The 27,857-nt window shown below is 44.1% G+C and overlaps 1 protein-coding gene across 2 annotated transcripts; it reads right to left on the bottom strand.

The window, feature by feature from the left end:
* Window positions 1-1,003: 1,003 nt before the first annotated feature.
* RNF2 (ring finger protein 2) lies at window positions 1,004-26,335 on the bottom strand. 2 transcript variants are annotated; one of them, XM_038757769.1, is made up of 7 exons: window positions 26,159-26,335; window positions 9,305-9,393; window positions 8,887-9,047; window positions 7,893-8,108; window positions 6,153-6,425; window positions 5,128-5,299; window positions 1,004-2,994 (listed from the first exon to the last, which is right to left on the bottom strand). In XM_038757769.1, the coding sequence occupies exons 2-7, from the start codon at window positions 9,389-9,391 to the stop codon at window positions 2,893-2,895; spliced, it is 1,011 nt and encodes a 336-aa protein (XP_038613697.1). In that variant the 5' UTR covers window positions 9,392-9,393; window positions 26,159-26,335; the 3' UTR covers window positions 1,004-2,892. The 2 variants fall into 2 exon arrangements, with proteins under 2 accessions (XP_038613697.1, XP_038613698.1); XM_038757770.1 differs by lacking the exon at window positions 26,159-26,335 and adding an exon at window positions 10,972-10,977.
* Window positions 26,336-27,857: the final 1,522 nt, after the last annotated feature.

The following is a 27,857-nucleotide window of genomic DNA, read 5'->3' as shown; positions in this document are numbered from 1 at the left end:
CAGATCGTAAAAAAAAAAATTGGTTGATTTGTTTCGTTTCAATAAACATTGTTCTCGCAGATTCATTTTAAAGCAGTTATTTTGGATGAAAGGAAGCAGTAACACGTTTAACCTTGTCCCGTTGCTTCGATCATAGTCCAAGGGAATGGTATTACCACTTAACCTTAATACATTTAATTAACAAGCCTGCACCTGGGTCTTAACTTCTGAAAAATAGCTCCCCAAAGCCTTAAGTGGTAAAGGCATGCAAAAGTCTCTACTGTCGTTCACGCAATTACGCGATCAAATGAGCAATAGCAGCCTGAATAACTAAAACCAAATAGTTGTATTACACTGGTGTAGCATATTGGGGTGAGGTTCCCTGTGCTTTTTGCCACTTACTCTGGGAGTCCGAGGACTGAGGTTCGAACTAATCCCAGCTCTCTGCCACTTGGCTCCTGCGTGACTTTAGGCAAGGCACTTGAGTCTCTGTACCTCAGTTTCCTCAACTGTGAAATGGAGATTTAATACCTCTTTTTCCTCCTTAGACAGTCCTTGGGACAAGGACAGTCTCCGACCTAATTAACTTGTATCTACCCCAATGCTTGACACACAGTAAGTGCTTAACAAATACCATTTAAACAATAATAATAAAAAGAAAAACTAGATGAGAAGAGTTTCCCAAAGAGGCTGAAAATGCCTGCCTCATGGAGTGGCACCCAGCTAAATCTTAGTTCTATGCATCTCTGTTTTTATGCCTCTTAAACCTATTTGCTTGTGCTGTCCTATTCCCCACAAAAGGGCATGCTCTTTGAGGGCAGGAACAAAACCCAAAACCATTTCTTACACCCCACACACCCCAGGGTCTAATTAAATGCTTCCTAATATTTGAATATTAAGAAAAAGATTCTTGAGCTTTTATTCCCATCCTGGTGAAGCACTGCTAGGTCCAGGTAGCCTGTTGTGTGCAACTTACAATTTTGTTGTTTTTTTAATAGCGCTCAAAAAGTAACAATACACTCAGTGGTTTAGCAAATGCTTACATTATATTTTGTAAAGGACAACCAAGTCAATTCACTAACGGTTTAGAATTCACATTCTCCCATACTGACAAATGAAGAAAGCCCACATACATTCCATAGACGTGGACACAGCTGAAGTTCACAGATCTTTTGCTTAAAGTCTAAAAAATTACAATGAGAAATTTATGATTCAATGCAACAACTAACCTAATGCCTTTCCGATGAAACCTAAGCATTTATATCACAAAACCAGGGTTATATTTAGTGGACATGCACTAGTAATCTATACAACTGAACAATTCACCAAAAAAAGATCTTGGATACAAAATGTCCCTTCGTTTTGGTGGCTCTCAATTTCATGGCACGGGTTACCAAAAAATTGTAAAAACATTAAATATTAGAAAGAAATGGTAAAAAATTTTTCAGTAAGCCTATGAGGTTTTCATATAGTGCTGAAGCATTTAAAATGTGCTGGTCCAAAACCGGCAGTCTCAATAGACAGTGGCATATTTACACACGTTAGTCTGGTGGTGTAAAAGCACTAGAGAACTCACTAGCTGCTCCTGCCAGACCCTTGGGGTTAGTTTCTCCACTTGAACAGGTCCCAGTAAATACTGTAACACGACTCAATTCTCACTAGAAGCGAGGCAACGAACGAACAGCACACAAGGCTACCGCATTTCTTACCTGACAATGTGAAAAAACTTTTCACTTCCAAATACCTAAAGGAGCTGCGTATAAAGAACAGCAGAGTGTCAACTGATCCTACGTTGCCTCAACAGCTGCTTTAACAGGAACGAAATATCGTTCGCTCGGAAAGGCGTGGTTCAAGCTCAATGTGACTTAAAAGCAACAGTCCATAAGTTGCGAAGTTCCCTCATCGATTTTTTAGGAACCAGAGGTGAAAGGAAATGGTAAAAATGCTTTTTTTTCCCCTTGAGTTTGTTCCTACTGCAAACTGCTATGCCACTCTTAAAGGTGACACAGCTCCAAACTGGAAATAGGTGAGATACGGTCTACGTTTTGCAAGGGGCTATCAAAGACTTAAAATGAATATCACAAGGCAACTGGGCAGAATATCCCTTCATTATATAGAAAACTTTGCCATTTAAATCAGGAATTAGAGTTTTGGGGTTTTTTTTTACTTTTTCCACAAAGATCTGTGATCACGCCTCATTCACTGCCAAGAGGACAGTACAGGATAGTGGACAACCCCAAATAACCTGCTTTTAATGAGAATGCTGGATACCAACCCAGCATTCCGCAGATAAGACAAGCCCATGAGAATTTCTTAAAACAAATCTATCTGAGCCACAATACTTATGAAAATACACTTCAGCTGGACCACTGCAAGCCCACCAGAAGTTCAAGGCGAATCTGATTTTATTCCAAAAACATACACTGTTCTCAAAGGAAAAAAAAACAATCCTCAACTTTGCACTGTCAGCAAGAAACCACTGTAGATAGGACTTTCTAAAATCTATAAAGAAAAATTAATTTAAGGTTTGCCATTTATATATAGAACGACTACATTTTTCTGGACTAATTTTCAAAACCCCAGAGCAGAACCACTGTTTGAAATCAGTGAAGAAACACTGAAAGGAGAACATACTAATCCATCTTGGAAAATTGCAATGGAATGCACTGGATAACATCATTCAGTTCTTCCAGAAGACAAAAATTAAGACGGGGAAAGAAACACTCTAAGAAACGCAGAATGCTGCCTAATAGTGTTGACGAGTCCAGCTCATTAAGGAAACTGAACACACACCCAAAATTCTGTCCAGAAAAGCAATGATGGTGCATCTTTAATAGAAATCAGAGCTATAAAAAGAACCAAAAAAAAAAAAACCAGACCAGAGTTCATCCTCAAAACCATTTTCTGAAAAACTCATTTGTGCTCCTTCGTTGGTGCGTAGTAAAGTTCCATGGGTTTGTTCACTTTCCAATATTTTTCACTGACCAGTTCCAAGGAAAAAGAACCATTTAATACCTGTAAACAAAAATAAATTTTTTTCAAGTCAGTAATACACGCAAAGCATGGTTCGCAAACAGACAAGGGTATGGAACAATGAAAACATAAAATGCACTTTTATGAGGGATAACCGGCTCAGAATCTCTGCCTTGTGTTCCTAATGCTACCACTATTGGCATCTGTTACACACCTAACCGTGAGAGTGAACTACCTGGGGACATGGCTTTCCAGCTATTCAATTCCTGACTGGGAATCCTTAGGCAAAGTCCCTATGAAAGGTTTCCAGAAACGATCTACAGGTGATGTTTCCATCACTAGTCTCCAATCATTCCTCCCCTATATCCCATCACGGCCCTAAAACAGGCCCGAACGTCCCTTCGACCAGGAGGCATGTGCAGTAATGGGGAACAGCCGGGCCCAGGCCTCGCCCCCTTCCAGTGAATCTTATTCCCAGGAATGACAATTAATCTTCTTCAAACATCCACCTGATCGTGAGATGACTTGTCAGCACCTTACGGAATTTTAAAACTTTCATTTCCTGGCCACTCCTCGGGAACACTGCCTCCCCACACGTAGCTTGATGGACCTGCTAGTTTACAGTGTCCTGCCCCTGCTTTCCCCACTCCCTTACCAAACAAGAATCGTCCTTCTTCCCACTGACTCTTAACACTCCATTCGTTTTGGTTATTTCCCTTAGAACCTAGGCAAGTCTCTAGAAATTACTAGTTCAGAGGACTTACCTTGACAGTCTTTATGTAGCTTAAATATGTTTATGGGCTTTAGTCAACTTATGTTTTATGGTATTCTGCCATCCTCAATATTGTAAAAATTCCTTGAGGACAGATCCTTTCTAGTAATTCTTCCAAGGTGGACGCTGCATTCTTGAAGAACGCCGGGTGAGTACTACAATGCAAGTTCCCCTTTAAGTAGGGTTCTTCAGAGGGAGAAAAGCCTATTGGTGATGCTTTTCTAAAAATCCCTTTCAATCTTAAATGGCTATAGTTAAATATGCCAAGGTTTTGGGGTCCTGATCCTGACCCTCAGGTTCTCTGGTTCAGCTGTTAAACCCAATATTTAATAGTAACAGCAAATGTTAGTACCAGTTACCAACGTGCAGAACCCAGTATTAAAGACAACTCATGATGTAGTAGTCACCCGCTGTCCGACGCTTCACATATGTGCATAACCATTTCCTCTTACAACATAACTGTGATACTTATTAATCAGTGGTATTTACTGAGCGCTTATTAGGGTGAAGAAGCTCTTGGGAGAATAGCAGACATGCTCCCTGCCCATAACAAGCTTTCAGTCTAGCACCTACTGCATGCCAAGCACTGGGTTAAACACTGGGGTAGATTAAATTCAATCACGTCAGACACGGTCCCTGCCCCACACGGAGCTCACTGTCTATTGGGGAGGGGGAACAGCTATTTAATCTCCATTTTACAGATGAAGATACCAAGGCAGAGAAGTGATTTGCCCAAAGTCACAAAGCAGGCAAGCGGTGAAGCTGGGATTAAAACCCTGGTCTTCTGACTCCCGATCACACGCTCTTTCAACTAGGCTGTGCTGCTTCTCAACATGTTCTGGACAGAGCATTACCTAATTCAGCCTTAACCTTCTATCCAAAACACAGTGAAAATGTACGCTACGGCACAACTGATTACTTCCTCCGGCACCCAATTCTGTCCATTGTGAGACTGCTGCTATTGGTTTCACTGTTGTGCAAAAATACTTGTTTTACAAGATGTCAAACCAGGATCAAACAGTGAGAAGCAGGGCCACCAAAGCTCTGTATCTAATTTTAACCATTTCAGATTGATGGATGGTTTGGGAACTCCTCGCCCATAGGTAACTAAGAACAATTTTTTTTTTAACATGCACAAGGAATTTCTGGAGGAAAATATGGGGTCCAACATAAATTTATATTTTATAAAGTTCCACTGTGCTGGCAAAACCCAAGATATTACGGGTCTCTTCCATTAAACTGTAAGCTCCTTCGTGGCAATGATCATAGCTATCAGTATAATTCTCTTCCAAGTGCTTAGTACAGTGTGCGGCACTCCGTAGGTGCTTAAAATCCACAATTCACCGCGATATTGGAGAACAGGATACAAAGAAGTTTTTAAACCGAGTGGTTTAAGTACTCACAGTGAACTGGCCATTGGCTGTGGCTATGTAGATCGTGTACTGTTTTTCACTGGCCGTATCGAGGTTCATCTGGTTGGACTCTCCTTTGCTCCGAAGTTCTTCTAAAGCTAATCTCACCGCTAGGTACTTGGACAAGTGATCCACAGTGGCATTGCCTGATGTTTTTATATATCTGCAAGTGTAATAAGCATCAGTAAAAATTTTCAGGATGAAAGGTGCAGAAATATTCATATAATTCCAAATTTTAAGAACATTTGCCTACGTTGGATTCAATGAGTCATGTACTACTTAGACTTAGGTCCCGTTCTCTGAAAAATGAAATACTTTACACCTCGAGCATACAAATTCATGCACAGAAACCATTTACAGTAAAGGACAACATATGGCAGAAGACATCCAGCTATTCCTTAAAAAATTAACAACTGAGAAAAATTGTGGAATTGACCAAACTGCATTCTCCCCCTTATGTCTACAATCTAAAAGATGATCACAATAATGACAAGTAAAGCTCACATTAATTCATTCATTCAATCGTATTTATTGAGCACTTACTGTGTGCAGAGCACCGTACTAAGCGCTTGGGAAGTACAAGTTTGCAACATAGTCATTCATTCAATCATATTTATTGAGCGCTTACTGTGTGCAGAGCACTGTACTAAGCGCTTGGGAAGTACAAGTTTGCAACATATTCATTCATTCATTCAATCGCATTTATTGAGCACTTACTGTGTGCAGAGCACTGTACTAAGCGCTTGGGAAGTACAAGTTTGCAACATATTCATTCATTCAATCGTATTTATTGAGCGCTTACTGTGTGCAGAGCACCGTACTAAGCACTTGGGAAGTACAAGTTTGCAACATATTCATTCATTCATTCAATTGTATTTATTGAGCGCTTACTGTGTGCAGAGCACTGTACTAAGCGCTTGGGAAGTACAAGTTTGCAACACATAGAGATGGTCCCTACCCAACAGCAGGCTCACAGTCTAGAAGTCACATCTAATCATCTTAAAACGTACACTTACCTCGTCTGCGCACTGTCATCTTTCTCCATGAGTGTGGGATGAGGCCTGAAAACTAATTCAATTTCACTGGCACCATCCATTACTGGGTCTATTGCCACCGTTGCATTGTTATTGTCAAGTTCTAGCCCAGAATCATCAGACGTTTTGGTCCTTTTGTTACTGGGTCCTGCTTCCTGATTGCTGTGCGTTGATGCATTGCTACAGTGTGAACTGTCACCATTATCCTCTGCTCCGCTGCCATTCTCAATCTGTTGTTTCTTGCCTCGCTGTAGCCTGCCAAACACACAAAATTATAATGGAATTACCACTTGGGTCACCCAACTGTCTACTTCTGGCGCTTCCTTAAGCCCTGTAGAATTGCGACAAATCCTGATGAAATCACTGAAGTGCTGGTTTCCTGTTGGCGAAGCGTCTCCCTCAACTCTAACCCTCAAGCCAACTCCGGAAAAAATTCAAAATATGCAAATGACCGTGTAGAGTGGTCAGCTCCTGAGCATCTTATAGAGTATCACAGAACCAGGAAGTTTCATTAGGAGAACTCCACCTACAGAATCCATGACAATCCCAGAGCTCCATAAGCATGAAAATCCAGGTGCAGGATTGTATGAACCAAAATCTACTCTTAGACCACGACCTTTTGAGAAGCTCAAGGTATATGTGGCGGCTATTCTATGCACCTTGAATTATGCTACTACACAGTCCCAAATGTCTGAACTCTGTGAATTAACTGGCTTAGCTCACTCTGGGCACGATATGCAGTAATAACTTTAAAAAGGAGCCAAGGTTAAAATTTAAGACATTCTATTACATGTTGTTCCTTACTCCCTGCAATTCTCGGAATTAAAACTTCTTGAACAGTCCAAATTCACATTTGAAAGAAAATAATTTTTTTTTTAAAAAAAGACTACATTCTCTAAAATCTTTGCCAATCTTCTACGAATATCTCCCATTATCTGCCTTGGTCTAAATTTTACAGTTGTTGCACCAAAATGCCTGAAATAGAACTAGCATTCTGGGTTCTAAAATGAGACCCAGAACTAATCAAGGTCACCATTCTGATTTCAGGTCTTTTTTATACTGTTTTTTCTTTAAAAAGCACAATGGATTTACAATCACACCTCAACTTTCACGGAGAACTGCACTGCACTGGACTGCACTGGACTTTTCCTCCATGAGTGCTAAGTCCCAGCTCAGCGGAAATCAAGCAAGGTAAAAAGGCCTCCTCTTCTCTCCTCTTCTCCTCTTAGATAACCCCCTCAATTCCCTTCCTCTGAACATCACAGTAGAAGACAAGTTCTGGAATTTATTTGGTAGAGCAGTGATGGGATGATGGGATCGAGAGAACTTTTACGGGGCTCAAAGCACGGAAGTTTCTGAACGATTGCCCTGGACCAAGATTACCTGGACCTGTCTATTAAGCAGACAGTGATCCCAATTTGCACAGCAGAGGATCATATGCAGTAGGCCCCCTCCTCACCGGAAAGTCAGGCCCCCAACCCTACAGCCCAGCGGCAGGGAGATGGGGATTTTGAAGATGCAAACCAAATCACCACTTCGCAAGGTCCTCTTCTAGTGCATCATCATTTAGGGCCAAAAGGCAAAGCCTCACACCAAGCTTCAGATGACTTAAATTTTAACTTCTCCAAGTTGAACTTTGCTTTTAATGAGCCCAGTGTTTAGAAGACAGTTTACACAAACCGACCTTGGCTTATTCTCCCCGCCACCGCCTTCCCTTCGTACCTGTTCATGGCCTGGATCTTTAGTCCCTCTTCAATACTGTGGCTGAGAGCTTGCTGGTTATTGTGCTTGCTGATTCTTGCTAACACTCTCTCTTGATGAGCTTCATATTCATCCCGGCTTGGATAAATTTTACTGATGAGAGCATCAAAGTTGGGGTCTGGCCTTAGTGATCTTTTGGAAACTAGCTTTTTCCGACAGGTAGGACATTCTTTGTTTCTTTGGAAGAAAAAAAAGGGAGGAAAAGTGTTAGGAAGTGCCTATGTCCCTGTGCTAAAAAAGAGAGGCCTGGGCTAAAAGGAACTAATCCATCAGTCTTCAGTACTGTCAATTTCCCAAATTGAAATTAAATTAAGCTGCAGTACTTTTAAAAATGTTTTCTACTTGCAATCAGATTTTGAAACCCACAGAAACTCCTGCCTTTTGGAAATCTGCCAGTAGCTAAAAATTTGGAGGGCACCCAATGTTAGTTTATTCTTGTCATATCAAAATACATATTTGTTCCCACTGAGGATGATTTTCTTTGAAATACTTTCCCCCACCTAATTTAATTCTCCTTCAGTGGTATTTACAAAAGACAGGAACATCCATTTGTCTGTACTGATTCACGACATGTGTTACCAGCTCCTGCTTGAAACAGCACACCTGAGGAGGTATGGTTTTATATTCCTGAGGGTCAGGAATACAATCACGGGCGGCAATTTGAAGTATATACTTCATGCATGTACCCAGTTGATATAAGATAAGCGTAGAATCACCTTCTTTTGATCATCTCCTAAACCTGTATTCTTCTCAACTCAGAATCTATGATGGACTGAGGTGCCTAGGAAGGTTCTGAGTTTTTCCCCCTGACCAAAATTGAATGAAAAACTTAAGTTTTATCAGCGTTTGAAAAGAACAATGGTGATTTCTTCCAAAATTCAGAGGGCGCCTTTCTTTTAAAAAGTGTCTGCAGCGCTAATAACTCATTACATAAGGACCTAGTTCTGCAACATACCCACTTCTGAGGGCTGTGATAATGCAGTCTGCACAGAAGCGATGCAAGCATTCCTTTGTTGTCATGGTGTTCTTCAACATATCCAAGCAAATTGGGCACATGAGCTCACTGTGCAAGCTTCTGGGTGACACTACTATTTCCAGGCCATCAGTTATTGCTTCCTGTAGATCAAACAAAAACACTTGCTAATAAACTCTAACATTTCTCTGCCCACAAAGATGATTTCCCAAACCAGAGGACATACTATGGCACAAACTCCAGTGACATCTCCCAACCCCCCAATAAATGCTTTAATCAAGGTTTCCCTATAAAGGAAACTTATAGATCTGTGTGAGCTCTTCATTATCTGTGTGAGCTCTTCATTATTATGCAGCGTTTTAGGTAATCTGAGTCTCTCATTAAAATCAGCCTATATTACCTGAGGTGTTCGCTGTAGTTCATATAAACTGAGTTCCCATGTTTTGCTTAAAGGTTGCGTTCCATTTGTCTGGACAGCTTGAGACATGGCTGGCAAAGCAGAGAAGAAAAACTTTTTAAAATATTTGAAGACAGCGGATAACACAAAAGGAAGTTTTATATGACTAGCTGAAGGCAAAATGTTCACCCCTTTCATTATTTTAATAACCCACTTTATAAAAAGGTTCCTCAAAGAAGCTAAAGTTCTAACAGAAAATGAGCTGCAAAAATCCACCAAAATAGCTCCGACTTATCCCAGAGATACTTATGCTCCCTCTTCCTGGGTGACAGAAATTTGAGATAGATTTCTTTACTATGATGGCAACATCCTGGCTTCAACACAACGGTTCCCCCTTACCCCCTCTCAAACCTTTTTTTGAGATGTATTTACAGTTCGGAGGATGGTCCTTCAATTAGAAGGTGATGTTGCTGATGATGACAGTGAGCCCATGACTGTACCTTTTGAGAGAGAAGCTCTTTTACACCATACTCATGAAAATACAGGAGTGTCCCTTTCCTGGCCCCCTGCCACGCAGGTCGGCATTGCTCAGGGGCCAATGGTTAAGAGGAAAAGGGTACATTCTAGCACTTCAAGCACTTCTAGCTCTTCAAGATCTTTTTGAGGTCACGGAGATAGCACTCTCTCAGCCAGTGCTCGGGACACGCATTACAATCAGCCCACAGAGAGAATGTGGACGGAATGTGATCACACATCAGAACAGACTAACTCAGCAGACACAATTGTGCCTCACCCGATGTGGTTGGGTACAATACTCGGATTGGCCTAGTTAGGAGTTAGGTTTCTCGGGAAAAACCAATGAAAATCAAAAGACAATCCAAAAGCGCACACAAAGAACAGCAGCAACAACAAAAATACACAGTTGTGCTCCACGCATCTAGCCAGGCTGGAGCCAGAAAGCAGCAAGAACAGGGAATAGGTATGGGCACATCACTGGTCACTTAGACTGCTTGGAGAGATGTGAAAGGCCTGATCCCCGCAATAGTCTGATGGCAAGCCACATTCATTGAATATTCATTCATTCATTCAATTGTGTTTACTGAATGCTTACTGGGTGCAAAGCATTGTACTAAGGGCTTGGGGGAATACAATATAACAATAAAGCATTGTACTACATGCTTGGGAGACTAAACTGTAACAATAAACAGACACATTCCCTGCCCAAAAGGAGCTTGCAGCCTAGCACCCCTTATCCACTAAGGCTCTCCAATAATAACAATAATAATAATAATAATAATAATGGCATTTATTAAGCGCTATGTACAAAGCACTGTTCTAACCGCTGGGGAGGTTACAAGGTGACCAGGTTGTCCCACGGGGGACTCAGTCTTAATCCCCACTTTACAGATGCGGTAACTGAGGCACAGAGAAGTTAAGTGACTTGCCCAAAGTCACAGAGCTGACAATCGGCGGAGCTGAGATTTGAACCCATGACCTCTGGCTCCAAAGCCCGTGCTCTTTCCACTGAGCCACGCTGCTTCTCATAAAAGAAGGAGCATCCAGATCCCATCTCCATGAGTCTACCTTTCCCTGGGCCACCACAGGGCTTCACCCAGTGCTGGTTATTGACTCATCATCATCATCATCAATCGTATTTATTGAGCGCTTACTGTGTGCAGAGCAATGTACTAAGCACCTGGGAAGTACAAGTTGGCAACATATAGAGACAGTCCCTACCCAACAGTGGGCTCACAGTCTAAAAGACTCCACACCCAGTCAGGCTACATGCTACAAGTGATGCCATACCATCTGGGCAATTATATTTATCGCCATGCACTGCCCCTGCGTGGAAATGACACGAAGACAGAGAGAGATCAGGGTAATTACAAAATGTAAAAACTCACACCCTGCAAGACACTGGCCTGGATAACAGGACAAGGGAACCATGAATCAATCAATAGTATTTGTTGAGCGCTTATGTGCAGAGCACTGTACTAAGCACTTGAGAAAGTACAACAGAATTAATGGACATGTTCCCTGCCCGCTGAGTTTCCAGTCTAGCAGGGGAGACAGACATTAATATAAATGATGCATAATTTAAAGATATGTATACAAGTATTGTGGGGTTGGGTGTGGGGCGACTATCAAATGTCCAAAGATCACAGATCCAAGTGCTTAGACGATGCTAAAGGGACAGCAAGCTAAGGAAAAGAGGGCTTAATCAGGGAAGGCTCCTGGAGGAGGAGATGTGATCTGAACAATGCTTTGAAGGTGGAGAGAGTGATGGTCTGCGTGTATGGAGCGGGAGGGAGTTCAGTCCAGGGAGAGGAAGCCCTCTTCCGGTCTGGGCCAGGGGAAAGACACATACGAAGAGAAACGGCTTACTGCCCTTCTGTTGTCTGGATTCAGTTTGTACATTACTGTTGAACTTCACTTACAAGGTTCAAAATATTGGCAATCACAAGGGGGCAAGGTTTTCAGTAAGACACATGCCAGTTGTACACAGTGAAAGATATGTGGAGTATAAGGACACAGAAATAATGAAAAACAGATTACCCTTCCCTTCAACCACGAAATCCTGGGTCAAAGAAAGCTGCTCTTCCCTTTCATGGACAGCCCCAATCCTCACCCCAATGAAAACCCAGTGAATAAAACCCACAACTTCACACTCTTATTCATAGGATGTTTGGCAACTAGAGTTCCCCAGAAGTTCCAATCCCAACTTTCCAGGGCTAAGCCAATGTAGGAGCAAGGGGGTAGTACCGGTATTTATGGTTCCCAGTGAGGGCAAAAAAACTGCACTAAATGTTTGGGAAGGTCAAAACAAAGAAGTGACACATTTCTTGACCCTAAAGACTTTACACTGTAATGGCGTGGTGGGGGGAGGGAGAGACAGAGAGAGAGACAAAGGAAAGGGGTTTACCTTACTTGCTGCTCTTCAGCCACCTAATTCTGGGTCTGGGTGCGGGTCCAAGGTCTCTTCCTTTTTATGGCTAGACCCACCCCTCACCCTAATGAAAACCCACTGAGAAAACAAGTGTGAGAACACACGATTTCACACCTTTACTCTGGTTAGCCCTGAGGCTTGGGAGTGCCAATGCCAAACAAGTTCCTGTTCTCCCCTTGTAGGCCTGTTTATGGCTTTTATGTGTCAACAGCAGATTTTTTTGTTTTCTGCTCCGACAAAATGTCTCACCTTTTGAAATTTTCCAAAGCTAAGGGGATCAATCCTTAATTCCTTTTCTAAGAATATCACAGTCCTTAAGAAAGAAAAAAAATTAACTGCACCTCTTCAACACTTCTATATTTCAGACTAAATACTTCCAAAATACTAAATACTAGTATTAAATACCTTGGAAAATTTTGCAATGCTGCATTTTTTTTATTTATTTTTGAGTTTCAGTTTACGGCTTTAAATGATTGTGAGTTTTTCCCATCCATCTCTCAATGGAATTTCAAAAGACCAGAAGAAAAGGAGTGTATCGCCTAAGTGGAAATCTGCGCTACCTTGCTTCAGTCCCAAATTTAGGCTTTCCCTTTAGCAGCAATTGAAGGAAAAAACTTACTGGAAACAACTAGGGAATGTTAGATTCAGAAGAGAAACAGAACACTACAGTGTCATAATGATTGTGAGCAGCTGAACTACAACGGTACCACCTTGTTTTTAATACAGTGCCTTTTTGCCCATCACCTCTGCTGTTGCCTGTCTATATTTATTTAGACTTGATAACATTAAATGTTTTCTTTATCTACTGGCATAATTGTAATGGTTTTTACAAGATGTCCTTCTTCAATTCAGTATTTATTTTCACTTACCAATTCTCCTGCACTGACAACTTAGATGGAATTAATGCTCAAGAACAGTGGCAAATCCCTAAAATTTAACTTCAGTAAAGTCTTCAAAAATAGTTTAGCTAATTTTTCCTGTCCAGAAATTAAAAAAACTATAAGTCACTATTTTAGTGGGTAAAACACAACTAAAAGCTGGAACAGTAGGAACTTCTAATAAACTTCATTCATAGTTTACTTCATTTTTCTATCTATAAAATAACCAGTGCACCGTTCCTGCAAAGGATTCATTTACAGGAATGTTATGACAATTATGCCTAAGAAAAGAAAGATCAGATGTTCTGAATGGAGGGCTAGCTCCCCTATATAGCTGATACTGCATTAAAAAAAAAACTGGGCAGTAGTCATCAAAAAATAACACCACTTCAAATAACTGATCATTTTCAAAATTATTTTTCCAGTTCTCAATTTCTGAGTTATGCCTCTCTGAGTTTTGTGAGGCATTGAGACAGTTGGAAACTATAAAATACTGCTTTTTTAAAAGTGTTACTTTTAGCTCCATCATTAATATTCTTTTGTCCTTTTGGTCCAACAGAATCACAAATCAACTAAATGAAAAGTTCATATCAAATGATCTCCCAAAAGTTTGTCACCTGTCTTCTGCAAGTACACACTTTAGATAGAGTTACTTAAAATCCTTCTCATCTGCTGGATATCAGGTGTTGGGTTGTGTTGTTTTCTAAGTAACTCAGACTAGACCAACAAGAGAGCAATAATGAATATTTTTAAAGCCATTTGACTGCCTTCATTAAACTGCCTATGGTAAGGATCACCTCATTAAAAATGCTTTCAGCAGTATCAATTCTAGACTAAGGCTGTGAAACAAAAATATTAAAATGACTTTTGTAAGCTATTAAAAGCAAAATATGCATAACTTAAAAAGTTATCATACTGAACATCTGGAGTATTCATCTGGAGTATTTCTGCAAATCAGCTTCTGTATTTTTTTTAAAGCAATGATACTCTAATTTAGAGTCATTTTCTTATACTTTGTGCAACAACTAGAATCCAATAGTGACCAGGCTAGCTTGAAATATTTTGATTTATAATCTCAAAATACAAATTCTTGATTTTCTAAATACTATTTCTGAAGCAGAGTCCAGAAGATGTTTTTAAATGGCAGGGGAAGGGAAAGGGGAGGATTAGAGCCAGCTGCTAGACTGTAGGTTCTTTTACCTGCCAGAAGGAAAGTCTCCCCATACTCTCAGGACTTTAAGGGTTTATGAGCCCGGAAGGAGCTGTTTGCAGACTAGAGGAGAGTTTCGATACCCTGGGGAAAGCGTCCAGAGGCCACTTCTTTCTTTTAGGTGAGAATGCACAAATCAGACCAGCCCGTCTGTCCCCTTACCCACCAATATTTCTAAAGATCAAAATATTGGCTAATTCTAGACACAGCAATATAACTAGCTAGTGTCCTTCCACCTGGGCAAACCCATAGCCATGGGTTGTTTCACAATCCAAAACAAACTGAAAAAACAGACTAGGGACAATTTAAGGCTGTGACCCAGAATCTGCTCTTGAGCGGATCCTTCCCTCCTTTATCCTGGTTCCTTAACTGTCCCCGCACAAGCTATTGCCCCCAGTCTGAGGTTCAGCCCCTCTAGTTATCCTCAAATGTGTCCCTCAAGACCCAGGAGTAGCAGACAGGCATTCCTGATCCTTCTCCTTCCCCTCTCTTCCTCATAACACCACGCCCCTCCAGCCCTTTGACCTGAAAAGTCCATCAGCCTTAGAGAACAGCATACGTGACTAAGGTTATATGCTTTGACAAAGAAGAAAAACAGACACAAATAGGGTAAAAATTAATGGCAAAAGAAAGAGGAGAAAGATGACAGGGCAACCACAAAATCCCTATATAAAGTAATTATAGATTATTTTGCCCAACACCTTAAATAATTAAAACAAGAGAGTGGTTGGTTACCTTAAACTTCTTCCACTATCCAGCCCTATGGCAGTTATCTGCAAAAGGCAAAAAGGCAGTCTCCAAAACACTCTGGTATGGGTACCAATGATATCAACACCCCCTTTAGGGCAGAGAATATGTCTATCAATTACTACTGCATTGTTCTCTCCCAGGCGCTCACATCAGTGCCCCCCTCACAGTAAGTGCTCAGTAAATACCACTGATTCAATGATTGGTGTCCAACCTATGAGGTACTTGCAGTATCACCTTTTCTGAGAAGAGACAAGTCATCTGGATATTTACCCAGCCCACACCTTTACATATCAGATCACCTGTCGATTATTCTTTGGGAAGACAAGCCTCCCTTCTCATTACAACTCACCAGCCAATGAAGATAAATAATACTTCAACTAGGAAACTGAAATTAACCCGACTGCAAAAATATTTAAGTTCCTCTATAGGTTTTATGAATTCAAAGGGAGATTACCACATTTACAAGCCTTCCCCAAGACTGCAAAGAACTACAATGGTTTTATTTTGTATTCTGAGAACCTTAATTCAATGTGTCAGATAATCTTTATCTTTACAAGAAAAAGGTTAAACAAGATTTGAATATATACAAAGAAACGACTTGGTTATTAAGTAATCCCTATACACACAACCTTAAAAAGACACTTTAGAAATGACCTACTGTAGGTGATCAACTACGCCAAATTTATGCAATACCGTGGGTGCTATATTTTGATAAGACATTAATAAAGCAATTTGAAGTCTTAAAAAAAGTTGCTATTACGGAGGGGATGAGAAGTAAAACTAAAATTCTGTAGAACTGTCCTGACTTTGCCTTAGCTTTCTTTTAAATAGTGGGATTGTTGTGGCACAGGTAGAAACAGGGAAAAAGTAGTCACATTACTCTTCAGTTGTGACCTGCTACATGAGGATGTGCAATGAAAACAGTTATTATGCAGTACAGTCCATAACCTGTTTTGGGGGGATTTTTTCATCAATGAATATTCCAGAAAGCAGAAAGGAATGGCAGAGAGGAATCCAGCAGCAGTGTTCTGAGATATAGTGCTTTTTAAAATGGAAATGGAAATAGATGTCCTGGGATGGGGGGGCAATCCTGATTGTGGGGTAACAGAGAAAAAATAAATCTCTATGGTTATCCTAAGGATGGACCTAACAGGGGAACAAAACAGATGCTCAAAAAAAAAAAAAAACCTTTGATGATCATTATGAGGGGTAGAGTTCTAGAAGCCGGAATTTGTCTCAAGACATAAAGTGGTTCTTGAAATAGCTTCTTAACAGAACTTCATCCTCTGGTTTCACTCTATATTTTTTTGCAAGTGGAGCTACAAATTGGGTAGCAGAGCGACCTAGTGGAAAGAGCACGGGCCTGGGAGTTGGAAAGTCTGAGTTCTAATCCCAACTCTGGCCATTTGCCAGCTGTGAGACCTTGGGCAACTCCCAACTTTTTTGTGCTTCAGTTTTCTCATCTGCAAAATGGGGATTAAAGACCTCTTCTCCCTCCTACTTAGGCTGTGAGACAGATGAAGAACATGACTGTGTGGGACCTGATCATCTTGTACCTACTCCAGCACTAAGTTCGCTGCTTGGCACTTAGTAAGTGCTTAAATATTATTATTGTTGTTATTAAATTATGCATATTGGGAGAGACTGGGGCTAGTTTCGATTCATCTAGGACACTGAGAAATAATGAAGAAATGACTAACATCCAAATGAAGGAGTGGATGTGCTTCAAAACAGTATAAAAATGTACACTTTCACAATAATTTTTATGGGAGTTAAAGGAATTTTATCCTGTCCATGTACTGTCATCCCCAATGAGGAGAACGAGAAATTGTGTCAGTGCAGAGCTTTAGTCTTCACTCAAGAAAACCAGCAGCTCTGAGTGACATGTCTGATGAGGAGTCCCAGGATATCCCTCAAGTAAGGAAATGATTGTGATCAGTACTATATATGTGTCAAGACCAAATTTGGGTCTTGTATGTGATTAAGCACCTTCATAATTTCCCCTCTAAATAAAAAGTACAATTTTTTTCTGAGGCATAACAACTTTTAATATTTTTATAACCACGGATACATTACAAAATTGAAAATCTAAATGACAAGTGATTTCAGGAGCAGTATATTTGTTACACTGTGAGCCCGTTGTTGGGTAGGGACCGTCTCTATATGTTGCCGATTTGTACTTCCCAAGTGCTTAGTACAGTGCTCCCCACACAGTAAGCGTTCAATAAATACGACAATGAATGAATCTGTGGTAAAGTGATGTGATGAAAAAAGCAATTTTTCTACCATACACTGAGAGTGATTTTTACTATTAAGGCAAAATACAGACTTTAAATTTGGGGAAAGGAAAAATACATTTCGGTATTTCTTGCAAAATTTTTTTTTAAAAACAGCTTTTTTTCTTTAAAAAGCTGTTTGTGAAACCAGGGCACTGCCTAGTCCTCAAAAGAAACCAGTATGAAGATGGATAAAAAGTCTGCAATTCTTAATACACCAAAATAGTCCACTAACAGAAAGAGGAGGTGAGAGAGACCTTGTGTAGCTAAACAAAATCAAAATTCTCCGGAGCAGATCACTCCCCTCTGGAATGCGATCAGATGTTCCCCACGTGGAATCCTGCCTTAGTTTATGCCTACGCTACCTTTTAATTAAAAATTCCAAATGGAAGATGTGCAAACTGTTCAACAGAAGATTTCAGAACTTTGGCCATAATGGCCCATCTGCCTCGGAAGGCAAGAGGCTTCTTACTCCAGAAGAGACAAAAACCAGGCACAGAAATTGCAGTTGTTCTTAATGCTCACCAATCACTTCTGAATAAGTACCTCTATTTGATCTTGTTACTCGAGAGGCAGTAGACTGTTTTGGTCATATATAGGTCTGGAGATGCTTTGTTTGGATTTGAGGAAAAAAAGAAGTTGCTGGCCCCCAGGTCTTCCTAACTACGTTATTCCTTCTATCAAAATGGACTTATTTTAGCTTTCTCTTTTCCACTTCCCATTTTATGAGAATTTCACAGGCAGCCAGCAAGGGCTAAATTAAAGTCGGGTTTAACATCTGACAATGTCTAACATGTGGCATCACTATGCTGGACAGAGACGGTACTTTTTTCAGGAAACGTTTGGTTAAATGAAAGAGACCTCTTGTTTGAAGATACATGCACTTTTAATTGAATGTGAGGGGATGCAGGGATCTCACATTTTCCTTATTGTTACGCTACGTGCCTTAAATGCCAAAACCTTTCCTGTTCCTTTGTGCTCCCACAGCACATTTTGGATAACCCTCCTGACATATAAAAATTAGGCAAAATGGAAATATAATTAACAAATTTACATGAGGGTGCTTATTTCTTCACCACACCTCAGTTACTTGTAACGCATCCATCCGCAGGGGCAAATGGAGGAGTTAGCCAAATTCATTTCCATAATGAAAAAAATGGAGCAAGTCCGACTTATGTCTAGTTAAACATGCCAACGCTTGAAGGGGAGAAGAGGGAAAGAAAGGCTGCTAAGTCTGAACTGAATCACTAACTCAAATGGACAGTTTGAGATCATTCCTAATCTTAACGCAAGTTATTCATTTCTCATGAAGCATCTAAACCGTGAAAATCTTTATGCCTCCAAGTGAAGCATAAATTATGTGCTAATGAGATAAGGGAGGGGGGAAAACAAACCAGATTTTGCAAACACTTCTTTAAAAAGGTGAAAAGGGCATGGACAACAAAGTAACTAGAAAATCCCCGATTTTCTACGCACCTTCTGTGTTATCCAGCTGCTTCGGATGTGGAGCTGTTGCTCCCCCATCCCCATCTTATATACAAATGCAGTGACACCTGTACTCTTAACACACACACCCACCAGCCCCCTTTCATCTCTCAAACCAAATTCTTGCCCCCTTGGAAAAAGCAGCTCTATCATGACTGAATCTTGCCAGTGTGCTCTCTGAATCCACCCATTACACCTGCTTAAAGCAAGAGTGGATTTCCCCAGCCAAGCTGAATTCACTTTCCTATTGGGCTGCTGGGGAAATCCATGCTGTTTCTGGCAACCATCAGTCAAAACATGAATGAGCAGCACAAAATTGGGGTGTGTGGATTAGTGATTTTAGATTTCCCACACAATAACGCCTGACCACTGTCACATGAATTGCATTAAACTTTCTGCTAATCAAGTGTATGGAGACTGCTGCTCAGTTCTAGGCTTGAATGCTTTTTTAAAAAAAAGCCAGACACCTCCCTCAGTCATTTTTGTTTACTTTCAATGAGCAGATGTGGCAGCAGTATATTTGAGCACCTGAAGTGTTCATTTTCCTCTTCACCAGTCCTCCAATCACAATACACTAGTAACTGATCAACTACTGTCTCATAACAAAATTGAAAGGATGATCAAAATCATTTGAGTTTTCAGAAATGTTTTTATTCTACTACTTCCTATTATTGGGGACAGGGAGAGGGACGGGGGCAGATGGGGCATATACTCAGATCTTAGATTGTGAACCCATGGAAGGGTAGGGACCATGTCAAATTCCCACAGTGCTTACTACACTGTCCTGCCCACAGTCAGACCTTAATAAATACCACCACTACCACTATCACAAAACCTTAATGCCTGTTTTGGCTACACTGTGATTAAGGAACTGAGGAACGTTCTTCCAACCATGTGAACCTGTTTGGGCTCAGAACACATGTTATTAAAGAAACTGCTTGTGCGAGATCCAGTGGCAACCCAAAAGGGTGAGAACTACAACACAAGTTTTCCCTACGGTAAGGTTTCATAACAACGCAGCCTCTGCATGATAGAAAACCTGGGTGTACTTGTTTTTTCATCTTACAAAAATCCATTTCAGGAGTCACCCTAGCATCCTCAAAATATGTTCTGGTTTGATTATTATTTACTCTTTGCTTTCTACCTAGTCTCTTTCCTGTACTTTTAAAAAATTTGGTCATTTGGAGTGACATCCACGAAACAACTTTTCAATCCCACATAAATGCCAGCTCTGAATACTGAAGTACCATCAATTTTGAACAACTTGGATTTCCCACACGATGTATCTCTCACACACTAGTATAAATATTCAGCCTTTTCCTGAGTTGGCACACTCTGTACTTTTCCTTCTTTCCTTTTTCCCCGTAAAATTTCTCCATCTCCTCAGCTGGCAACTTTGGATTCATCTGTGTTTATTCCTCTCGCCAGTTACCCATCTACTTCGCACTGCCCATCTTTAGGCTTCTATTTCTTCCTCTCATTCACCTTTTCCTCCCCCAGTGCTATTTTCTTCTGTCTCTTCCTAGTTTCTTCTACTCAGTTCCTTGTAGTTTCTGCCCACTTTTGATCCCTCTACCTGCCTCCTGCTATTTTTCCTCCTTTTCTTCTATTAGCTGTTCTGCTCTCTTCCCTAGTATTTATCTTCTTCTGTTAATTGCCCACCCTCCTCACTTCCCTTTCACGTGGCAACAGGGCACCAGGCAAGTGGGAAGGGGGAAGGCCTTCTTCACCTTGGAGCCAGTGAAGTCTCACTTGCCCTAAGTGGTAAGAGAGTGTAGGGAGAGAGAAGGCCAGAGATTTCCTTCAGTAACTCAGCACCCTGGGCCAACTTCTGTGAGACACAGTGCTAGGACTGTGCTCTGGTCTGCAGAAGCAAAGACAACCATCGGACCTTTCTTAGAGTTATTTTTGTAAGCTCACTGAGAGCAGGAAACATGCCTACTAAGTCCCAAGCACTTAGTATGGTGCTTTGCAAGGAGTAGGTGCTTAATAAATACTACTGATTGATTTCAGTCATCCTTTCTGGCAAGAGTCAGGATAACGAATAGAAGGAAGGGAGCTAACTTCAGGTCAAGTGGGGCACACGTACAACCCCCTCCACGGCCCAGCCCAGTGGCTTCACCTAAAACAAATTTAACAGGAGCGATAGGCAACATTTTCACGCCTCTACTTTGCTTTCCCCAGGTGCTGAATAGGGTGCATCCCACCCAGTGAGTGCCTAACAGAGAGCAAGCAAGAGCGCCAGAGTGAAAAAGCGCAAGACAGTCGAGAAGACAGATGAGACCTACACACACTCCAACAGGTGCAAATTTTCACTTCTGCTTAATTACATCGATCCCATTTCCCACAGCAATGATGCCAACATCCTAATATTCTATTATCTCAGAGAATAACTTTGTGCATCAGGAATTACACTGAAACATTACGAGAATGTTCTTGGCTTTGTGGACTACAACTGCTTGAGGACAAGGCAGACTTTTTCTCAGTAAATTTAGAAGGGCAAAGGATATAACAAAGTATGCTAAAACTAAATCGCTAGACATCTTGCAATTGATAGCGCAAAATAAATCCACTTGCGCTTTTCTGTTTTCATTTGTAAGTAAACCAATTTTCAAATTGGTAAAATATCAAATCAAAAGATGGAATTATCTTTTGGCAGAGGAGGCGAAGACACCCACTGGCAATATAAGAATACCTATAACTCTTACCCTGCTGGGAAGAGCCTAGCCACATTTCATGTTTAGCTTTAGTTTGTTTTTGTTTTTAAGTGTGCACATAAATAGTACTTCGTGAGGACACACAGCACCATGTTCAAAAGTAAAAGTGGCAGGCTGAAATCAAGCATTTCAAAATTTTATAGTTTTGGGGGGTAAAGTGTGGATCAATTGGTTTAGTCACACAGTTTTCTTTATTACAGAAAGAGCAACACAGTTGTAGTGCTGTGTTTCACAGCTGCATGGGTTCAGTATAGAGTTCTCAGGCCAGACTGTGCATTTGAGGAAATACCTAGAGCGAAAGAGCCAAATTGGCGACCAAAGGTGGGTTGGGCTCAGATAGGTGTAGGATCCCAAGCTACTCCCAAGGTAACCGAGCAGGGGCTGGCAGTTACTTGTGGTGGGGAAGAAACCTAAAGATAAAGGAGAAGCTGTGGAGCATGAAAAGTATGAGGGGGAGTCAATGCAATTTAATCCTTGGTAGAATCTAAGAATCATTGTTTCTAATGCAGCCATCCTCAAAATGTAGTCCTCAAGAACTCCAGGGGGGCCGTTACCATACTTCTGCCTTGGCTCTCACAAAAATTTCATTCCTAAAAGGCGTTTATTCCCCTCTAATTTGGGCCCCTTCTCAGGATGCTTTGGGTGGCATTCTTAGAGTGGGGCTAAAATTTTACAAATTGAATACTCAGGGAAGTGCCCGAAACAAGCCTCCCTGCAAACTCTCAACCATCTCCTGCAGAGTGGGCTTTGGGGGCTTTGGTTCAACTGAAATGGTCCATAGATTGCAAAGTTTGAGGGCCACTTGGTCTAAGAGAATCAGTACAGTCACTACGCACCCTAGGTCCCATTCCTTGCTCTGCCACTGACTTGCTATGCAACTGGAGGACATCACTTCATCTTTCTGTACCTCAGCCACCTCAACTGTAAAACTGGGTGTCAATTTTACTCCCCAGGGATTTTATTAAATGCTCTCACAACGGATGGAAATGTGTAAAGTAGTTCTTGTCCTTTTAGAGGCTACAGAAGTAGCGAGGTGTCAAAATTTCAGGAGCCAGTTAATTTGTAAATATTCCTCTTCACTTCTCCATCCTACAGCCTCAGTTTTAGTCACTTAACTGACCACCAGAGGGTGGACATAAGATAAAAAAGAAAGTGAAATTAAATATATTGCTGCTATTTGCAGTTCTGTTTAGGTGAGGCAGATTGTTGAAACACCACGTTACCTAAAACGCAGTCTCTTGGATTACCTAGGCTACCCTTGATGCTCATCGCCACAGATAAAACCATCTTAATGTCACAATGTATGTTAACAAATCTAATTTTATGGCAAAACTTTAACTATGGCAATTCCCACAATGACATTTTTCAGTTTTTAAATGTTGCCGCCCTTAACAACAGAAATGAAAGCTGAACTCTTTATTTGCTTCCAAGTGGCAAAATAAACAGAGATTTTTACCCCAGCACACAGAAGCTGCCAGGATTCAACCCCAAACTTGCGAACCAGAGACACGGGGCTCAAACTTTTCCCCTAGCATTTGATCAATCAGTGGTATTTATTGAGCGCTTTAACAGAGGCACCGTTGAAGCACTCCCAAGTTTTGTGTTGAACTTTTAAGCTACTCAAATTTCCATAACTGTTTTTAAACCTAATGTGGTTAGAAAAAAGCCCACTATCATTTGTGAACATAACAGCAGCAAGTGAATACTCATACCCCACTCAGCGCGAGCCAAGGAAATTTTATTCAATCGGTTTTGCTCCGTTATACCGGATTAGTATTAACACTGAGGAGATGCATAACTGTCATCATCTCTAGATGTATTCTGTGGGTCTAAAGTTTATATTCATTTTTTAACACCAGGGTTTTTCTCAGGACCCTTATTTCAGGGCAGAATTAGCGTCGAGGGCCCCATACAAGTATTGCATATACGGCAATTGCGGGTATCCGTTATTCAGAAAATTCTTGAGATGTAATATTGCAACTGTGAAGGTTTAGCATTCCCGGGTTTTTCCCTTCTCAACCACCCTCTAACCCGGATCCCGTTCTCCAAAGGGATACCGGGGAAGTACCTCCCAACCTCTAACAAAGTTGAGGAATCAATTGTATTTATTGAGCGCTTACTGTGTGCAGAGCGGGAATATGATTCTCTGGGATGACTCGCGGGGAACACAGTCCAGGGAAAAGCAGTTTAAGAGCTTCTGCTGTAAAACTATTCTTCAAAAACCAAGACACCGACATGCCTTTCGGATACAGCATCAGAAACCGCAACCTACACAGACCCGACGCTACACGCCACCTCGCTAACTTGGCTGGCACAACAATCAATCAATCAATCAATCGTATCTATTGAGCGCTTACCATGTGCAGAGCACTGTACGAAGCGCTTGGGAAGTACAAATTGGCAACACATAGAGACAGTCTCCACCCAACAGTGGGCTCACAGTCTAAAAGGGGGAGACAGAGAACAAAACCAAACATACCAACAAAATAAAATAAATAGGATAGAAATGTACAAGTAAAATAAATAAATACATAGAGTAATGGATATCGTCTGTGTCCCAACTTGAGAGTCTCGCGTGGGATCCCGACTGCTGCTGTTCCACTCCAGGCGTCCCTACCTCGGCGTCTAGCACACTGCCGGGCACCTACTACGCGTTTAATCAATCAATCGTTTTTATTGAGCGCTTACTATGTGCAGAGCACTGTACTAAGCGCTTGAGGAACCCCCTAACCAAGCGAGGCCAAAACTTTCCCAATGGTGAGGATTACTCCCTTTTAACCACTTGCAACACCGGCGGGAAGGCCATTCTTGGTTCCCAACGGAGCCACCAGGCCGAACCCGCCCCTCTGGGCGGTGTTATTGTCGTTTCACACACATACACACACACACACACCCCCTTCCATGGCAAATGGTCAGACTTCATCCGAATATTCCCACTTCCCAAAGAGGCACGCTTCCTTCTGAGATGGGAACAGCCCAAAACCCCAACGCGGCCGGGACACTTTGGGGTTTTTGTTTTTTCCTCCCCGTCATGCGTTCATGGAGAGGCGCGGGTCCCGGCAAGGGGGCGACGGTTCCGAGTTGGGACCGACCCCTCGGGCGGCTGGGGGGGAGGAGAAAGGGGACCCCCTGGGCGCGCGGAACAAAGGGGCCCCGCGGTGGGGGGGGGGGCGTCCAGCCCGTCGCCGGGGGCTGGGGGAGACGGTTGGGGTTTTTTTTTGGGGGGGGGGGGGAGTGCGGGAGCGGACTGTGGCCGCACAAAGAAACCCCCCTGGGCCGCGGATGGAGCGGGGGCGCGCGCGGAGGGCTGGGGGCGCGCGCGGAGAACTGAGGGGGGCGCGGAGAGTTGAGGGGGCGCGCGGAGAGCTGAGGGGCGCGCGGAGAGTTGAGGGGGGCGCGCGGAGAGTTGAGGGGAGCGCGGAGAACTGAGGGGGGCGCGGAGAGTTGGGGGGGGCACGCGGAGAACTGAGGGGGGGGCGCGGAGAAGTGAGGGGCGCGCGCGGAGAGCTGAGGGGGGGCGCGCGGAGAGCTGAGGGGGGCGCGGAGAGTTGGGGGGGCGCGGAGAGTTGAGGGGGGCGCGCGGAGAGTTGAGGGGGGCGCGCGGGGGACTGGGGGGGGCGCGCGGAGAGTTGAGGGGGGCGCGGAGAACTGAGGGGCGCGCGGAGAGTTGAGGGGGGCGCGCGGAGAACTGAGGGGGGCGCGGAGAACTGAGGGGGGCGCGGGGAGAGTTGAGGGGGGCGCGGAGAACTAAGGGGGGCGCGCGGGCGATTGAGGGGGCGCGCGGGGGACTGAGGGGGGCGCGGAGAACTAAGGGGGGCGCGCGGGGGACTGACGGGGGCGCGGAGGTCTGAGGGGGGCGCGGAGAACTGAGGGGGGGCGCGGAGAACTGAGGGGGGGCGCGGAGAACTGAGGGGGGCGCGGGGGTCTGAGGGGGCGCGCGGGGGACTGAAGGGGGGCGCGGAGAACTGAGGGGGCGCGCGGGGGACTGGGGGGGGCGCGCGGGGGGACTGGGGGGGCGCGCGGAGGACTGAGGGGGGCGCGGAGAACTGAGGGGAGCGCGCGGAGAGTTGAGGGGGGCACGCGGAGAGTTGAGGGGGGGCGCGGAGAACTAAGGGGGGGCGCGGAGAACTGAGGGGGCGCGCGGGGGACTGGGGGGGCGCGCGGGGGGACTGGGGGGGCGCGCGGGGGTCTGAGGGGGCGCGCGGGGTCTGAGGGGCGCGCGGGGGTCTGAGGGGGCGCGCGGGGTCTGAGGGGGCGCGCGGGGGTCTGAGGGGGCGCGCGGGGGGCGCCGAGAACCGGGGGCGCGCGGGGGGACTAAGGGGTCGCGCGGAGGTCTGCGGGGGCCGCTTGGCGTGCCGAGGGGGCCGCGGGACCCGGCGCTGAGGGTTTGGCGCGCGCCGGGCCCTGCCCGGGGTCCCAACTGCCGTCCGCCGCCGTCGTGGGGGCCGATGAGGGGGCGGCTCGGGGGGCGGCCGGCCCTAAGCGCCCGCCGCCGCCGCCGCCGGGGAGCCCAACGGCCCGACGGCTGGGGCGGGGTGTGGGGGGGGGGTGTGTGTGTGTAGGGGGGGGGGATCCGCCTCCCCGCCTCACTCACCGGCTGCGGCCCCTGCGGCCGCGGGGAACGGCCGGGGGGCCCGCCGAGGGAGGGACCGAGCGCCCGCCGCCTTCGCCGCCGCCGCACAATATGGCGAGGGTCGGCTTCCGCAATGGAGCTCGGGAAATCCAACGGGGGCCGCTCAATATTCATGAGAGACCCAACTGCCGGAGGGGAGACGGCGACAGCCGCGAGCGCGCGAGCGCGCGCGCGCACACACACACACACACACACACACACACACACACACACGGCGGGGGCGCGCCGAGGGGCGGAGGGATCGGAGCGCGCACGCGCACGCGCGCGCCCCCTCCCCTTAGCCCCGCCCCGCCCTCCCTCAGCAGCCTCGCGCCCGCACTCGGCGGGGGGCTTGACGTCGTCCTCGTGACGTCACCCCACGACGTCATCCCCGTGACGTCACCCCTGACACACCCACAGGTGCCCCCGCCCACCCTGGGCCTTGGTCCCGGCCGGCCCCGCCAAGGGGCACCCGGTACTTCCCAAGCGCTCAGTACAGCGCCCTGCCCACGGGAAGCGCTCAATAAATACGACTGTTTTATTTTGTTGGTATGTTTGGTTTCGTCTCCCCCTTTTAGACTGTGAGCCCGCTGTTGGGTAGGGACTGTCCCTATACGTTGCCAATTTGTCCTTCCCAAGCGCTTAGTCCAGTGCTCTGCACACAGGAAGCGCTCAATAAATACGATTGATGATGATGAATGAGCAGTTTGGCATCCCCCCCCCCCAGGTGAGAACCCAACCCTCGTGTTGAAATCTCCTCCGACTTGAGATCTAGCCTGTCTGGTGCAACCGTAAGTAAGTCCTATTTCGAAGGAAAAAAAAAAAAATGAAGAGAAAAAGAAAAAAAAAACCTCTTCCATGATCCTCCCTCCCCACAGCACCTGTATATATGTTTGTACATATTTAGTACTCTATTTATCTTACTTGTACATATTCTATTTATTTTATTTGGTTTATATGTTTTGTTTTGTTGTCCGTCTCCCCCTTCTAGACTGTGAGCCCGCTGTTGGGTAGGGACCGTCTCTAGATGTTGCCAACTTGGACTTCCCAAGCGCTTAGTACAGTGCCCTGCCCCCGGTAAGCGCTCAATAAATACGACTGAATGCATGGATGAGCCGTTTGGTGTCCCTCCCCGGTGGCCTCCCAAGGTGAGAACCCGATCCTCATTTTGAAATCTCCTCCGACTTGAGATCTAGCCTGTCTGGTGCAACCCTAAGTCCTATTTCAAAGGAATAAAAAAGATGAAGAGAAAAAGAAAAAAAACAAACCCTCTTCCAAGATCTCCCCTCCCCACAGCACCTGTTTATATGTACTTATGTTTGTACATATTTATTACTCTATTTGACTTCTACGTATTTATTTCATTTGGTTTATATGTTTTGTTGTCTGTCTCCCCCTCTAGACTGTGAGCCCACTGTTGGGTAGGGGCCATCACTATATGTGGCCAACTTGGACTTCCCAAGCGCTTAGTACAGTGCCCTGCACACAGTAAGCGCTCAATAAATACGACTGAATGCATGAATGAACCGTTTGGTGTCCCTCCCCGGTGGCCTCCCAAGGTGAGAACCCGACCCTCGTGTTGAAATCTCCTCCAACTTGAGATCTAGCCTGTCTGGTGCAACCGTAAGTAAGTCCTATTTCAAAGGTATAAAAAAAATGAAGAGAAAAAGAAAAAAAACAA

The sequence above is a fragment of the Tachyglossus aculeatus genome, chromosome 16 (assembly GCF_015852505.1).
Source record: "Tachyglossus aculeatus isolate mTacAcu1 chromosome 16, mTacAcu1.pri, whole genome shotgun sequence".
In the NCBI taxonomy this organism is placed as follows: domain Eukaryota; kingdom Metazoa; phylum Chordata; class Mammalia; order Monotremata; family Tachyglossidae; genus Tachyglossus; species Tachyglossus aculeatus.
This window is presented reverse-complemented; position numbering and strand designations above follow the sequence as displayed.

Bases quoted from the DNA above. Each gene is read 5' to 3' on its own strand.
- RNF2 (XM_038757769.1), bottom strand. From the start codon at position 9,391: ATGTCTCAAGCTGTCCAGACAAATGGAACGCAACCTTTAAGCAAAACA. The intron at 6,426-7,892 runs GTACGAAGGGAA...TGTGTTTGGCAG, and splicing joins AAGATCCAGGCCATGAACAG to GCTACAGCGAGGCAAGAAAC. The intron at 2,995-5,127 runs GTGAGTACTTAA...TTTTGTTTACAG, and splicing joins CAGCCAATGGCCAGTTCACT to GTATTAAATGGTTCTTTTTC.